Source organism: Teleopsis dalmanni, chromosome 2, assembly GCF_002237135.1.
Source record: "Teleopsis dalmanni isolate 2A chromosome 2, ASM223713v2, whole genome shotgun sequence".
Taxonomy (NCBI): domain Eukaryota; kingdom Metazoa; phylum Arthropoda; class Insecta; order Diptera; family Diopsidae; genus Teleopsis; species Teleopsis dalmanni.
Genome location: NC_051847.1, coordinates 27,384,291 through 27,402,038, shown reverse-complemented (window position 1 = coordinate 27,402,038; position 17,748 = coordinate 27,384,291). Strand labels below are relative to the sequence as shown.

The following is a 17,748-nucleotide window of genomic DNA, read 5'->3' as shown; positions in this document are numbered from 1 at the left end:
CAAAATTTCCCTTTATATATAGCTGTGTCAACCTATGAGAAATCTAATTAGTAAAGAACTTAATTTTTATTTGATCGAATTAGGCTTTACAAGGTGGATCAATTCAGTTATTGGATAAAATTGAAGGACTGTATTATATATAATATGTAGTGTTAACTTTATGAACATGATTATGTATATTTGTACCTTGGACTTTTTCACAAAATGAAGAATACATAGAATTGACTTATAAGAAAAATTAATACATGTAAATTAAAAAATTTTAAAATACCCAAATAAGCCGTCTTCGAATTATACAGACGGGATTAATCGAATTCTTATTGAGTTGATTTATTTAAATAATTCTAATATAAGTATACACATATACATATATATATATACATATCTAATTTTAAATCATTCTTACCTATATGGCATCGTGTTCAAATCTTCTGTATATTTCAGTATTAAATTGTGTGATGGATGTGTATTCATAGCGAACCACTGTTCCAGTTTTGGTACCTCTGTAACTGGATCGATAAACGTGCGATTACGTTTACGACGTTCTTCATTTGATAGGCTAGATAAATTTAAGCCACTATGACTCATTAAAGGACTCTGTTGCATACCAGCTGCAGCCGCAATGGCATGATGTGTATGTGGATGGCCGGCAGCTGCTTGACCAAAACCAGGCATGTAATGACTCATATACATGAACGATTGTGAGAACATAGAGTTGGGTACCATCGGAAATTGTAAATCCTTACGATCTGCCATTGAGTTCGTCATATCCGGTGAAGGTGAACGAAAATCATCCAATTGACTGGTATCATTTTCATTATCCTCATCATCTTCATCCATATCAAGATAGTCATCTTCCTCTTTAGTTGTTATATGCTTCGGTGATGAGTTCTCAGCTAAATCTTGTTCTACCTGTTCGTTACTAGGATTGCTGTTATTATTGTTATTGGAATTGGTTGAGTTATTGTTAGTTTCAGTTTCGTTCTGTTGCACATCATTTGGTGTGGTTACTGTATCACTTTTATTGCTTTCAATATTCTCATCAATATCTTTTTCACGTTTTACAGTATCCTCTTCATTGTAGTCACGCGAGCATGATCGCTCCATTTGTAGTGGCGTACCATTAATTAAGTTATGTGTATCATTCTCATCTTTCGAGGAGCTTGTGCGACGACTTTCAGCGCAATGTTCATCATTATTTGTGGGTGAGTTGCGATTACGTTCATGTGTTGTCAATGATAGTGGCAATTGTGGGGAGCATGGGCGACTTGTATCTTCATCCATGTCATCTGAGTGTTGTGACATTGTATCTATATCTTCCGATTTTAAACTCAAAGGACTTTTGAGATAGTCATGTGCCAACGGCATACCAACACCACTCAGCTGTTGACTGCCAGTTATGCTACCAGCACTACTGCCTGAATTTTGACTCAATTGACCGTGTTGACTCAAATATCCATTCATAGCTACATGACCTAAAGCACCAATAGCTCCCAGACCGCCACGCATTTCAGCACGTTTCTGTGCAGCACGCGCATTCTTAAACCAATAAACAACATTGTTCACATCCAATGGTTTGCGACCTCGTCGCGATTCCAAAGCATTCAATTGTACTACATAAGTTTGTATTTGTTGTCGGGAAGGATGTGGATTCTCTTGAAACCATTTCTGAAGTTTTGGTAACTCCATTTCAGGATCAAAGCTTGTACGCATGCGTGTTTTCTGATTTGGATACTGGGAATGTGAATGATGATGATGATGGTGCATAGAAGCGTGCATTGCGGGATGTACCAACATGCCTGGGTGATGCGATGCACTATTTCCGGGCACTCCTGGTCCACCATGCTCATTTAACATTAACGATTCATGACTTGCATTAATGCCGGTCGGTACACCTAAACTGGATACACTTGCATTGCCACTTGCCGCATGTAGGCCTGCTTGTGCTGCTGCCGCTGCAGCTGCTGCGGCCACTGCAGCAGAACCAACTTTAAAGTCCATATCGTTCGCAACTGGTTGTGGTACAGCCATAAAAGGAAGCATTTTTGGAGTCATAGCAGCTTGAGGCGATAATTGATTTGACCACCATTGTTCAAATTTTCTTCGTATGTCCTCGGAGATGTCAGGAAATGCATACGCGTTTTGATATGAGATACGGCATAGCTGCGAAAGTATTGACTGTAAGAGAAAAAAAATGATATGAGAATATAATAAATTTGTTTTTAACAATTTGATAAAGATTTAGCAATAATTGTTATCAATAATAATGTTGAAGTAAAATATTTTGAACTAACACTTCAGCGGTTTGTTTATCCACCGCTTAACAACTTTTGCTGTATTTTGAGTAAATGACGTCATTGTAAAAATTCCCAATACATATAATATATACAGTATATATAAAACATTTATAAAAACACGTAGTAACGTAGTAATCTCCTGTCAAAGCCGGCCAAATATAAATCCCTTGTGCAAATCTTTGCCTAATGCCAACGCTATATCTAAATTCCCAACCTATTTTTGACAACAAACTAAGCACAAGTCATAAAAATCACAGCGAATGCTTTCATAAAATTCTCAAGTATGGGATTCAGTAAGCCATAAAAAGGTAAGCGTGATTGCAAAACGTTAAATCAAAACGAAATTGGCCACACCAGTGCTGATATGGAATTGTGTCCGACTGCAGGTAATTATTAGATATACACTATGTGAGTGTAAGTGATTAAATTACTTACATAATTGTTATATCAGCAGAGCAGTGTTGTAGCTAATGGGGTATGAAAGTTTGACGTGTACTCATCGCCAACCCTTGATATGACTAAGCTACCAAAGCTTAAGACTTCAGGAAGAACTATTCGATTTCCAATGAAAAAATCTACTTGAATAGATATATTTACCAATAACAAAACCAATAACCAACAATGTCGAAAGGTAAGTACAAGATAAGCTTATATAGAGGCATACCAGCAAAAACAGATAGTGACTATTATCAGATAAGGAAGAATTACAAATCACTTAAGCCATTCTATTTTCAAAACACCAAAATATATAATAAAACTGGCTATGGTAAGTCGTACGGAGCCAAATGCGATTTGCTAGCGTAGTTCAATTAGCAGATAAACACATTTTTATATATTAAATAAATATAAAATTTATTATTTATTGTTATTGGGCACTCAAGTTGATTTAATTAATTTATTTGCTAGCAAAAATACGCACACAGAGGCCCTCAAAGTATCGGGATTAAATTACGGCAGAGAGACTTTTATCATGTGATTAATAAAAGTTGCCAATATTAAGACGTGCAATAAAACAAACTAACGAAATATTAGTTGAAGGGGATTTTTAAGACAATTTTATTGTAATAAAAAGTTTATATTAAAAAAATAAATTACTTAAAATTTAATTTAAGACCCCTGTATAATGTGCCTAGATTAGGTACGACGGCTTACGTCAATAAACTAATAAGAGAACTCCTTATTCTATATGATATGAATTGATTGACTAAAAATTTCAAAAATATATTATTATATTATTTAATATATTATTTCACTTGAAATAAAATCTATCGTTTAATTCTATATAATTTTTCTATACTATTTTATCCTTTCTATTTTATCAGAAATTTTTGTGTGCTTTTAATATGAATTGTTCTATTAAAAAATTTAAAAATAGAGATCACATATATAAAATTTTTATTTTAAATAATGTAATTTTTAATTTATTATTTAACTTTCTCCGTTATTTTATTTTATTTAATTTTGTTTTATTTTATTTCTTTTTTATTTTATTTTATATTATTTTTTTTCTATTTATTTTAATAGAAATTTTTGTGTAGTCAAATCAGCTTTATACATAAAAAAATATATTTTCTACATAATACTATAATAGTTTAATAATTTTTATATTATATTTCAATTTAAATAAAATCTATTATTTAATACTTTTTCATTTTTTATTTTATTTTATTTTATATTATTTTTTTTTATTTATTTTAATAGAAATTTTTAAGTACTCAAATCAACTTTTGATATGAATTGTTCTACTAAAAATTAAAAAAATATATTTTTTATATAATAATATAATAAGATGAAGCTTTTTATATATGGTAAGTTTTCAATTTAAATAATAACTTTTATTTAATACTATTCATTTTTTCTATTTTATTTTATTTTATAATATTTTTTTTATTTATTTTGATAGAAATTTTTGTGTACTCAAATTAACTCTTGATATGAATTGATTTACTAAAAATTAACAATAATACATAATATAATAAAATATAATAATATAATACTTTTATAAAATTCTTTAATTTAAATAAAATTTATTATTTAATGGTAGTATACTATTTATTTTATTTTATTTTTTTTTTTTCTATTTATTTTAATAGAAAATTTTTGTTTACTCAAATCATTATGAAGAATGAAACTTTTCTTCTGTTAAAAGTTAAAATAAAACATCATAATAAGGTAACTGAAAGGGATTAAAATTTTATAGAAATTTCTTTGACTATTATAGTTTACGATTTAATCTCATAAATAGATTTAATGATATGTAAATAGTTAAGCCACGTCTTTTTAACTAAGCAACCCTGCTTTGAAGCTGTCAACCTTAGAACTTCAATGTCTATTAATAAAAAATATTTGTATGTATCTCTTTACTTAATGACGTAGATGATATACATCAGCATTACGCACAAAAAAAAATAATTATTTTTGTAGTTGGAGATGAAGTAGTTTTAAGGATTATGTATTCGTTAATAGACTTTGTGATTTTAAGAGGTTTCATTTCGACATTTCGTAGAAGTAAAGAATGGCGATGAAATATTTCAAAGAATTTGACATAAAATTTTAATGATAAACCGATAAGTATAATTATGTTCAAAGTGAATAATTAATTGACGAAAAAGTTTAAGAATTAATTTTGCATTACGAAAACGCTTAAATAGTATACATCAAGAAAAAGATGGAGAACATGCGTTTTGGTACTAAAATACACACAATTTTATAATCACATAAAAGAAAGTATTTCATTTATTTGTTAAATGTTATATTTATAATTAAGCGAATTTTATGATACTATAAATTTTTAAAAGCAAAGAAATAATACTCGTAGATACTTGTCTTCATATAGAAGATATCTTATAAAGGAACTTTAACATTCTTTCGTTTTAAATATCTCGCTATTTTCTTATAATCTCTAATATATTAATTTATATAAATATTGAACAATAAGAACAACACTCATGTCATACAAATATAGTAAGTATTAGAAAAAAATGATTCCAGATAGTTCTAATATAATGTAACTGTTAATGCAAAATTTTAACTTAAAGATTCATTCCACTTTTCGAATTAATTGCTTTAAGTAGACTTATATATATATGTATATATATCGATATATATATATATGAATATATATATTAGTATTGCTTCATTTTACTAACGGCTCATTTACTCAATTGAATTAATAAAAAAAAAAATATTCAAATTATAATAAAATATATATTTAATTAAAAATAAATTTTTTTAGACATAATTTTAGAAGACTTACCTCATCCAATGGACAACCGGTGGATCGTAGTACTGCATGTGATTGTAAAACTAATAATTTTAATAATTTATCTTTAATCTCACCAAATGGTGAGGTTTTGGTACGTAATATAACAATACGTAGTGTCACCACAGAAGTCAATTCACCAATGATATCACAAACAGGTATTGTGGGATTATCAGAAATCTGTTCAAGCGGTATGGGTTTCCAATTTTTTATAATTAATGAACCTATAAAATATAAAATACAAATTGAATATTTTTAAAAATAAAAAAATTGTCTAAAATTATTATAGAAATTTATTTGCTCATTAAAAAATATATAAAAATCTTTTTCTAAGCGAATATGAAAAGGATTTTTATTATAGTACTACATTTACGTTCTAATAGTATATTTATTTTTAATTATTCTTGAATATAAAAAATGATTTAGTTATAAATATTTTATTTTTGTTCATTTTTGATTAAGATATATCTCATATCTTACAGCGTATTTTGTTAAAATAAATACGAAAAAATAGCAAATCCTGAAAAATAATACTTAAACAAATTCTTTTTATCCTTCATATAAAGGCAATAAGCCTAGTAGAGCAAAAAATTCATATAATCTTAATATATATAGATATTTATAAATTTATAATTTATTTGAGCGATACATATTTATATATTTATAATATATAACATATATTAATATTATTAATAAATATATTAATTGATAAATTTTTGATTTATATTTTCCTACATATTAACGTACCTCTTGCTGTATTCGCTGTTTCCTGAGAATAACCCAAACGTTGCAGAGCAGTTTGCACTATCTCAGACCATGGCGTTGCTGCTGCCACAATAACATAGCTATCTGTTTCTGGACGACGCTTCCAAGGATTTCGTGTATCAATATTAAGTGATGCTTGTAGGGAATGCACTGATTCTACAACACAATGTAGTGGTATTGATTTTGCTGAAAATAAAAAAATACAAAATAAAAATATTAGTTTAGATAATGAAAGTCCACTATAACATAAATTATTTTTTTAATACTATATACTTAATAGATTAATAGACTAATTTCTTCTATATGAAGGTATAAAAAACTTAAATTATATTTAAAAAATAAAAAATTTAAATCATATTTATTCAGTTTAAAATAAACTGATATGTTCGCCATAGCACGAGTATTAAATAAAATATGCGTTAATTTAAGTAAACGGAATTAAAGAACAATATGTAAGCTGTCAATTGGTTCAATAGTACGAGTATTCATCAGGTAGTATTGAATTTATAGTTGATATGAAATCATTTATGGTATAATGGTAGTATGATTGGTTGAACGGTTACTAATAAGCTTAACGCAGGTAATACTATTATTAATTATTCCAATTATTTAATTTTTGAAGTAAAAATTTTATACGAATTTCATACGCATATGCAAATTATGAAAGTAAATCCACAACAAATAACAGCAACCGCAAGTCCAATTCAATTTGACTGCAATTGAATTTAAATATGCAATTTTAGTGAAATGCATTATTAAAATATTAAAATAAAGTTTTTTAAAATTCAATTTATGAAATTTATTTTCGAGTTTTATGCGGTTAAATTCAACAGCTGATTTAAGCTTCATTATAATTTCCCACCACAATTGCACGCACAAACGACAAGTACATCATAGTATAATAGTATCAGAGCACGTACTAGAAAATGTTGCGTATACGCATGGTGGACCCAAAAGTGAGGCAATTTTTGGTTATTTGCAGCTCAAATAAACTTGTAATATAAATATGTATTGTTTAGAGTCAAAAATACTAAATAACTTTATATAGATCCGATTAAATCATAATACAACTCAATTTGTGAAGTAAAAAATGCATTAGCTTCTGCTTATATTATAAATAAAAACGATTTAATATTTTTTAATTGATTTTTAACTTCCCTCTTTGAGAAAAAAACTATAATCTTAATATAAACTATTGTTTTCAATAAAAATGTATTTTGAATAGTAGTAAATTACAACAAAAAAATTTTATTCTTTATAATAAATTAAATTTTTGGCTGACCATACAGCTGTTTCTGGTATTGCCAAATAGCCATTATCAGTAGTCATGGAATTATTTAATATACTTAATTACTTGGTAATAACTTTTTGGTATTTGTCCAATATCAAGGCTTGAATATATGCTCTGCCAAATTTAAACCTTAGAGTCAGTGTTCATTGGTCAATTCAGCCAAAGCAGTATTTGACTTGTGGTTTCGAACTTGAAGTTTTATTTATTTGCTGTAAATTAATTTTTTTATTTAGTTTAGTTAATATTTAAGTGAATATAAATCACTAAATTGGTTAGTCAATGTGAAGTAATATATTAATAACTTAATGTTATAATATGAATATCGTCATAGAATATAAATTCCAACATTTAATATTTTAAATTCACTTAGTATTTTCACAATTTCATGTAAAAATGTTAGAAATTGTTTTATAATCAATTAGAAACCTGCTTGAATAGCCAGTCGTTATACGACAAGATGGTCGTCCGTTAACATGTCTTTGTCAAGCACTTGTCAATCAGTAATCTTAGGATCTATTAAATTGATAAGTTGCTATCTCTTACTGATAACAAAGGTTATACTGTAGCCAAGCTTTTGCTGTAAGGTCTGTGAGACCCATCATGGTACGTCAGTACCATCGTTATGATATCAATGTACCAGACTCTTACACACCTTCCTGAAACCACTTTGGTATTACTTCGGGAATGTTCCTGTTTTTATTGGCTTTTTGTCATCTTCCTTGTTTGCTAATAGCCAGGGTTTAGACTTCCGCATCATTTTTGCTTATACACGCACTTCTGCGTCAAGAAAAATCTTCTTGGTTCTTATTACGTGTTCAGCAAATCTCGCTGGAACGTCTCAATCATCTTCTAACCTCGTGCCAATGTTAAAAAGAAAACAATCCAACTATATTTCTAGAAATTGCAGTTGGTACTACGCCATATACTGCTTTCACAGTTTAAATCTTAATTCACTTTGAGTCCTAGACCTTATAACTTTACTTTCATTATTATTTATTTTTTTATGGTGATGATCCTATGATTGCAGGTACAAAGCACCCTTTTTGAAAAGCATTTTAGACTTTGTGAATAATTTGAGGTATAGCCTAAGCCGAGACAATTATAATCTCCCCTGCACTTTCTTTATTGCTTTAATTTATTTTTACTGCAATTAAATGTTGACAGCAGCATCATCTCAAGACACTGCAATCAACTACGTTCGGCATAATATTAAAATATACGATTTTCGATAAATCGGCATTTCATCATACAGGACAGCCCTTCATCAAATGGGGTGGTATAAAGGACATTTTTAAAATTTTTATTTTTAATTATATAAATACACAATTTAATAAATATAAATATTTATGCTTATAAGTTACTATACAGCTGCGAAAAAATCACAGCAAACTTAATAAATTATTGCAAGTATTTTTGAAGTACTGAAATGTACTATTTAATTACTTTTATATACCTTTATATAGTCTAAGTTGTACTTTCAATATTATTTGCATATTTAATTTTTGTTAATTTTTTGAAATAATTTTTTTGTTTTTAAAAATTAAATTCATGTGAAATTATTTATATACACATATACATATATATATATATATTTAAGTCATTAGTTTTGGGCACTACAAAATATTTTAAATAATAACTACTAAAAATTGAGGTAATTTGCTAGCAATAATTTACCAAACAAAATTAGTAATTTACAAAAATTAAAAAAATTACTCTTCATCATTATGAATAGAGCAAAAATAATTGTAAAATAGATCCAAACTATGTGATAATTTATATTAAAATTATTAACGCTGCTCCTAAATGCAACGTAAATGAATGTTAGGCTTTTAGACCAGCACTAAGAGGACTTTTCGATACTAAAAGCATGTGCAGTTGATAGTGGCCTAAAGGGTAAAAATTACCATTAACTTTGGTATTTAGCCAACCCACAACAATAGAGATTTAGTTTTACGCAGCCGAAAACGCAAATTGGGCCTATTTAGGCAAATTTTGCCATTATTGCATTGGGATTGTAGTAGGCATAGTAAATGTTTCGAAGCTATTATTGTTGTTACAAAAATATTGAAATATGTATGTATTCTAGTGTAGTTGAAATAAAATTTTAGCGCATAAAGCCAGTTAGTGAATAGTATGTTTCCTCCTATTTTTCACAGCCGCACAATAGTACTGAACTCATTAAAACCATTATCCTGGAGCGAAGAGCTGAGGCTAAAATAAAATCCGATTTAAAGTTGAAAAAAAAAAAAAACGAAAAAACAAATTGTAGACGAGTATATAGAAAAACATTGATGGACAGCTTATATCTAAGTATTCAATATATGAAATTTACTCAATGTGGTTTATGTTTAGTCCATATATTTTTTAATTAAAATTTCAAATTACTAAATTTTAATAATTTTTTATAATATTTTTGGATGTAAATTACGATAAAATTAATTTTTTTTATATTATAAATACTCAAACTTAACTGATTGAATGTTTTTACTATTATAAGCATTTAAGCTTATCTATTATTAATTTTTTCTATGCTCTCTTGAATCTCATAAATACAAAATCAGTGCACAGATTTATAAGGAAATACGCTTTATAAGTACAAAAAAATTGACAGTTTAACGTGTCTATTTAAAGATATCCGCGAAAACTTTCTTCATCTTCATCGCTACTCTACCTTCACAGTGTTAGAGTGCTAGAGCAAATTACTTCGAGCTGAAATGCCGAAGTAATTTATGAGTTACAGCGCTTATCTGACTGCAAAGAAATTGAATTTTGAATTTGACACCGTAACCGGAAAGCTTAAGATTAAATTGATTTTGATTTGGTAAGGTGCAAGATAATTCGCTAAAAATATCATTAACCAAATCAGATTTCTCAAGTACGCCGTAATTTATTTTCACGCCAAAAAAGTCGATAATTCATTTTATTAGTTAACATTAGTAAAATTAAGAAAATGCTTTCTGTGATAAATCTCTTAGATATATACTTATGCAAATAAAGTTTAGCTTTAATACATTCTTAACAATATTATTTTATAATTCGTTCCATAAACCTCTACAAATTATCCACGAGATGTTTTTGTAGTACCTGTGTTGTTAGAAAATAATATAAACGCTCATAATACTCACTTTCTTAGTGGAAATAATTTTACTAAAATATCATTATTGTACGCCCTAAAGTATGCTTAAAGTTTTCTTAAAACACTAATTGCCATAAATTCTGTATGAATTTAATGCCACAAATAGTTAAGACTTTTCGTATTAAATTTCTTCAAGCACAAAATACTTAATAATCATAGTTATGATCTATAAAATGTTTATAAATGACCGTATAATAATTTCTTTTTCACTTTTTGTATCCTTTGTTAGTAGAAAATCTGACCAATTGGCTAACCGCAAAACCATATAAACACCACAGACCGACAAACGAATGCTAGTGGCAAAAATAAGAACCTTTAAAGACAATAATTGTTGGAAGAAAATATTTTAATCCTTTTGCCAAATATATAAACATAAACATACTTAAGCTGTTGCACATACTCAACTCTTTCTCAACGCTTTCTCAACTCTTTCTCAACTCTTCTTCAAACTTACTTTGTGTTGTTAAAATAATAATAAGAATTAAAAAAGGTATAAAAGGATTAGGATAGTTTGTATGGGTTAAATGTGTGTAAGTGTGTATTTTAAGAAGACTTTTCTTAAGAAATAAATTGTTTATTGTTTATTTATAATAGCAACTTTATTAATAAGTTTCTTATTATAATTTATGTGTGATTTGGGTAAGAAATGAAAAAGAATTCTTCAATTTAAATTGGTATGAGAATATCTTATGGGTAGTTTCCATATGAAAATACTTCAAAATTTTCTTATCAGTGGTTGAACAGTTTTTAGTTTAAAGCAAGTCTTTTTTTTTCTAAGACCATGGATTCGTACACTGACCGGAAATTAAGTAGCAGCTTAACAGACCAAAGAAGATAGTAAATAAATATTATATTAGATTTTAGCAATTTTAGTAAATTGTGATAGGATTTTACATTTTTAACCTCAATTCTTAAACTAATTGGAGTATTAAAAATAATTTAGAATTTTCTGGAAAACGATTATTGCTTTTAATAATTAATTTATTACTGTTAAGAGAGTTATTTAAGCACATATTTGCTTACAAAAATAACTTGATCTTACAAACAAAAAAAAAATTAAAAAAAAAAAATAAAATATAAAAACATATATACATATATAAATGTAAATTTCAAAAAATACTCGTGAAACGAGATTGAATGCTCTACAAATTGTTTATTATTAGTTAAGTTTTTGGAACTTCCTTATAAACCAATATAATATATATTGATATTCAGATATCTGAGTTGGTGAATCAGCACCTTTACTCTATTTTATCTGTGGACAGTTTTAAGTCACACTAAATACGGGCCTTTACGGGGCTTTATAATATGATGGATCTGATGTCTTTGTATCTGCCTGTGTTTATCAAATTTCGCTGTATTTTTAGGATACTGAGTGTTGGATTATTGTGACTGTCAATTGTATTGAACAGTTTCAGAGCACGATCTTTAATGTATTTTTCAATTGAATTCACTCTCAGATCTCTGTGGATATCGGCTCCTCTTACATACCATGGGGCATATATAAACATATAAACCGTAATTTTTTCTTTTAGAGTAGCAAAAAAAAAACTCACAACTTACGAAACAAAACATGTGAAGCAAAAATAATGCTCTTAAAATCTTCAGACTTAGGTTTTGCAATAACAAAATTTTAAGTCTTAAGTTTTAGTGCAGCCAAATATTATTAATTTAATAAAATTAATTCATACCCCAGTTTTAAGTGCAATAAATGTTTTTCAAATAATGGATTGAGATTATAATGAAGATATAAATTGATCAAGTTTGAATGTAATTTATTTACAGATCTTAATATAATAGATCTATTTCTTATACAAAATTTTTTTCAGAAATATATATATCATATTCTTTTAATTTAGTCTTTTTTTATTTGAATCCATTAAATACTTTTTTAATTTTTAAGCATAACGATATGGTTTAACTCTTCTTAAAGTTCTTTACGTGAAATTTTGTATGTCAAATACTTTGCTTTGTAGTCGAAAGTCGAAAATAATCACAAAACACTAAAAACAAAGAAATGCCATAAAATTCTTGTAAGTTTTTTATATATGTATGTATGTCTATGTTAAGCTGATGCTGAACTTTCATCATCTGCATTAACAATCTTAAGAAGAATCTAACTACATCCTTCCAATTTGAAAGGTTCAATACTTGTTCGCTACTATGTGTACACTGTAGTACAGTACTTAGTTGTACTTTTTTCGGTACGTCTGTACAGTACGAAACTGACAAGTTTAACACTAAAGTTGGTCTTTGGTGTTTATTATTTACGCATAAATCCTTCTTCTTCCGTCAGTAAAATCGTCAACGTGAGTAAGAAAGTATCTGCAATATACAAAATAATTAAACGAGTGCAGGGAGGGAGGGAAAGGTAATATGGCTTGTTGCATGCTGCATGCTCTATGTTGCATATGGTTTGTGTAAAATTGTTGTTTTAAAAGAATTTAATTTTCTGAACTTTTTCAAAGAAGATTTAGAAGAAAGTTTAAAGAATATTTTTAATTTGCATTTCTCATATGTAAGGCAAGTCTATAGTATGTACATTAACTAACGAAATTATTGTTTAAGTATGTATGTACATTTTGAATATTCTTCGGATTTAAATATTTAACCGCCCCCTCCCACCTCCCTCCTAACTATTTTCTCATTTTGTTTTTTATGTATTTTTGTGTGAGAAACATGTTAAAAATTTAAGCTTCTTATTATTAATTCTTAAGAAATTTCGCGTTTTTACGCTTGTCGTTACATGGTGGCATTATACACAATATATGCGTATTAGTGTTAAGTAAAATAGTTTAAAACCTATTTAACATTTATCATATTGGCATGATGGCATGATGGCAGTTACGGTTCATATTTTAAGTAGCTTTATGCATTTTTCTGTTTATACACAATTTGGGTTTTCGTAGCGGTAACTGGATTAAGATACTGCAAAATATATTATATATATACTGCAGTAAAACTGGTGGTATTTTACTAGATTTGAAACTTAAACTCTATTCAGTACATAATCTAGTACAATAAGTGCTTATAGAATAAAATATTTAGTTAGTTATTACTAGCTGAAGTGCGCTTTGAGCACAAGACTCAAGACCTATTTAGTTATGATCTAAACATATTTTAGTTCATTTAGTATGTCTATTATAATGCAGTATATTAAAAAAAATTAAATAAGTCAACAAATCCACACGTTTTGTAAGATATTAATTAGTTAAAATAAACTCACTTTTTAAAAGCTTTTGTATATTACACATACTCAGCTTATTACATAATTGTATTAAACAATATAACACAAAGCTTGTGAAGGCTTATAGCTTCCACGAAATATTGTTACAGTACTTGAATTGTTCGAAGACAATAAAAACACTAACAAATACATGCATTTAAACATAATACACTTACTCAGTGGAAATAATTTTACTCAAATACCATTATTGTACGCCATAAAGTATGCTTCAAGTTTTCTTAAAATACTAATTGCCATAAATTCTTAATGAAAATCATTGCCATTTTATAATTTTAATGATTTAAATAGTTAAAACCTTTTGAATTAGATTTCTTGAGCTCAAAATACTTAATAATCACAACTATGACTAAAAAATATTAGTATAATGAGTGTATCAAAATGAACTCACTTACTATATCATTTTGGGTGTTACATTTACAGTGCCTACTGTATTACTATATCAAATCAAATCATATTTATACAAATCATATTAAATCATTAAGAGTTATTCCTCAAAATATAACAGCAATTGTGGAGATTAAGTAGAATGCTTCATTAAATATTCAGACGTATTACCCAATGGTGGTTCCTGTATGAGCCACGAGGGGAGATTTTAGAACGGTTTAAGTCCACCACTAACTAGGCTTTTGCGCTTTTCTTTTATTCAAAAAAAAAAACTATGTTACATTAACAAAATTATCAATTTCCCCGTGATGAGTTTGCGTATTAATGTATTTAACTGTATATTACCGAACAGTCTATTTAAATTCAAAATTAGTGCTATTAAGATTATTTAATTTAAATATATATTTTATTTAAATAAAATTGGCAATCTGTCCTAAATTGATCTCTTTGATGAAATTATAGTCTTGAATTTATTCGGCCTTTCAGATAAGTGTGAAAATTTGCGAAGACTATATATATTTAATATATAATATTAAATTTTTTTTTTATTATTTAATTTAATTTTAAATATGATTTACAATTTAGGTAGTTCTCCCGATGGAGAGCTACTCTCTCTACTTTTTTATTCTAACATCTGACGAATATTTAATTGAATATATGATATTCAATGGTATCAATAGTAGATTTTAGAAATTTTTAAGACTGTACTTGTGTTGAATGGGGCTCTTTTTTGGATTGTTTAAAAAGCACTTTTTTAAAAAATTTTAAATCTCATTTCATATTATTATTTAAACCATCATTCTATTAATATATATATAGGAATACATCGCTTTTAGAATATAAACATTTTTTCTTTACTTGATGTGATATACTAAACACATATTTATGTCAATAAATTCAATATATATAAAATTTATTTTTATAAAATAGAGTTTATCAATTTCTATGAATATTTCAAAAATACTTAATATAAAATATATCCTCAAGCAGCAATTTATATTATCCACTCTCACACTTATTGTTAGTGAATTTGGTGAATTTGGGCAAAGGATTCAGGATTCCCATAAAAACAATACTTATGTGGTATTAAGAAAAGCATTTAAATTGTCTCAACTTATTTACGTAATAAATATTTTGTATTCCAGCCAAAGCTCAAAGAAGCCAAGGCAATGCTGAAGGAAAGCAGCAATAGCACAAGAATTAAGTTTAAATCCTTTTTCCCAAAAATTTCAACAAGACAACAAATGGTGATTTGGGACTATCATCAGGTGAAGTTATTTGTCTTACAGCATTTAAAATGTACAAAAAAAAGAAAAAAAAATAAAAATAAATAAAATTAAAACAAAATTTGTACTAAACATACGAGTAATACTGAAGAGAAAGGATTTTCTTAAGTGATTTCATACTTCTCTGCACAAAACTTTAATTTTTGTAAGCAATTTTAGGAAAACTATTTAATAAAATCAAAAATTAAATGAAATTTGTTTCTTGCATATCTGACAATAGTTTTATAATATTTATAAAAACTTTAAAATAGTTCAAAATAAATCGAAATAAATTTTTTAATTTATATTAAAAATTAAAGTGATTTCTTTACACCATCAAATCTTAAATATATATAATCATTAAGTTATTATATTAATAATATAATTTAAAAAAAATTATTATTATTATACGAATTCACAAATTGTATATTAAAGTCATTTTAAAATCTGACTACCCGGCGTTTGTAGTGTGAAATAATCCATTTCAGTTATTAACGCCACCCATGCATTTGTGCTTAATCACCTCACAAGTCAACGAATTCATACAAAATTTCATAAAATTTTTTCCTATTGTGTTTACCATTTGTTATATATCACAATACCACTGTACTGGTTGATATGTTTGCACTAGGTATGGATATTGCTTGTACTTTATTTAAACTAATAAACGTGCATAAGCGTCTTATAATGCAATAACTGCAAAGTGCTTAAATATGGCAAACATACAGACTTGCAATTGGAAATAGTATCTAGAACAGAAAGCTTCATTACCTATGTAATGCACAAGAAAAGTGCAAGTATGTGTTCATAAATAATCCAATAAGTATATATGACAATATTAACTAGAATATAGATAGCTAAAGCTTAGCACACATCGCCCAGTAAGCTCGGCTGTATTTGCGTACAGCCTAGTATAACTTAAGCAGAAATTATTGCTGTTAGGTATTTAAATTTAACGATAATTTTATTAAAATATAATAGAATATAACTACTAATAGTTTATCGTATATAGTTTAAATATATATAGTCTACATGCATAAATGGACATACGAATATAGAGATTATATCATATTTAATTTGTTTGAATTTTTTAAATCTTAAAAGAGATTAAGGTTTGGCTAATGAACACTGACTTTGAGGTTCAGGGCACGAATTCAACACTTAGTACTTGCAGTCTCAAAAAAATATTCACAAATAATTATATATAAAAAATAAATTCCAAGACCACCGATAATGGGTATTTGGCAATATAAATTCTATTTAGTAAAATAATAATTATTAACTGAAACTGAGTCTAAGCTTCAAATTTCCCAGGGCACGAGTTCAATCCCTGTTACTTGCAGTCTCAAAAAAAAAAAAAATCTTTTTGCGAATAAATTAATTCAAGAATTATTTTCAAGAACATAGAAAAAATTAAATTAATTAAAATAATATAAAAAAAGTTTTGTTGTTGTAGTTCTCTTGTTTTCGAAATCTCTCTTTTAAATTACACAGCCTTTATTAAAGTAATAGTCAATGATTGTTGTAAACTGCAGGGCTGGTATTCATTATAAGCTTATAGCTTCTATATCTCGTGCCAAGGCATGATCGGAGGACATAAGTTCAGAAAGAAGACAATATACATTTCTTTTAATAATCAAAAATGTACTACACTTTAATTCTATTAAAAAAATTATTAAATTTTATTGTAAAAATTACTAAAAAATTATTTTAACATTAAAATTAATGTTAGAAACATTTTCAATTAAAACTCATTTTTTTTTTGCAGCAGACTCTATGAATATACACAAACTTTTACCATCACAACTGATCCATCGCATCAAACAGGCATCATTTACTCATGGGCTCTTTAACATTTTTGAAACTCTTTTCGCACAAAAAAAACCATGAAGGTATGCAACTATATCCAAAGCCTTATCTATGTCTATATCGTTACAGTTATTTAAAGAAATGATTAAATAAATTTTTGATCCTTTTGAAAAATTTTTAATTCTTCCAATTATAATTAAAAAACAATGTACAAACAGCATAATTAGACCCCAATTGTCATGCATGCTAATTCTTTGACTAAAAATGTTGGTCAAAACAACAAAGTGATACA

General features: G+C 27.2%; 1 protein-coding gene across 1 annotated transcript in view; it reads right to left on the bottom strand.

Annotated features, from left to right (window-relative positions):
* LOC119682691 overlaps positions 1-17,748 on the bottom strand; it is a 108,616-nt gene that overhangs the window by 1,464 nt on the left and 89,404 nt on the right. Inside the window, exons 3-5 of the mRNA XM_038096184.1 lie at positions 6,307-6,510; positions 5,554-5,783; positions 407-2,178 (exon numbers count right to left, since the gene is read on the bottom strand). Of these exons, the coding sequence (XP_037952112.1) occupies positions 407-2,178; positions 5,554-5,783; positions 6,307-6,510 (2,206 nt within the window). The remainder of the gene's footprint in view (positions 1-406; positions 2,179-5,553; positions 5,784-6,306; positions 6,511-17,748) is intronic.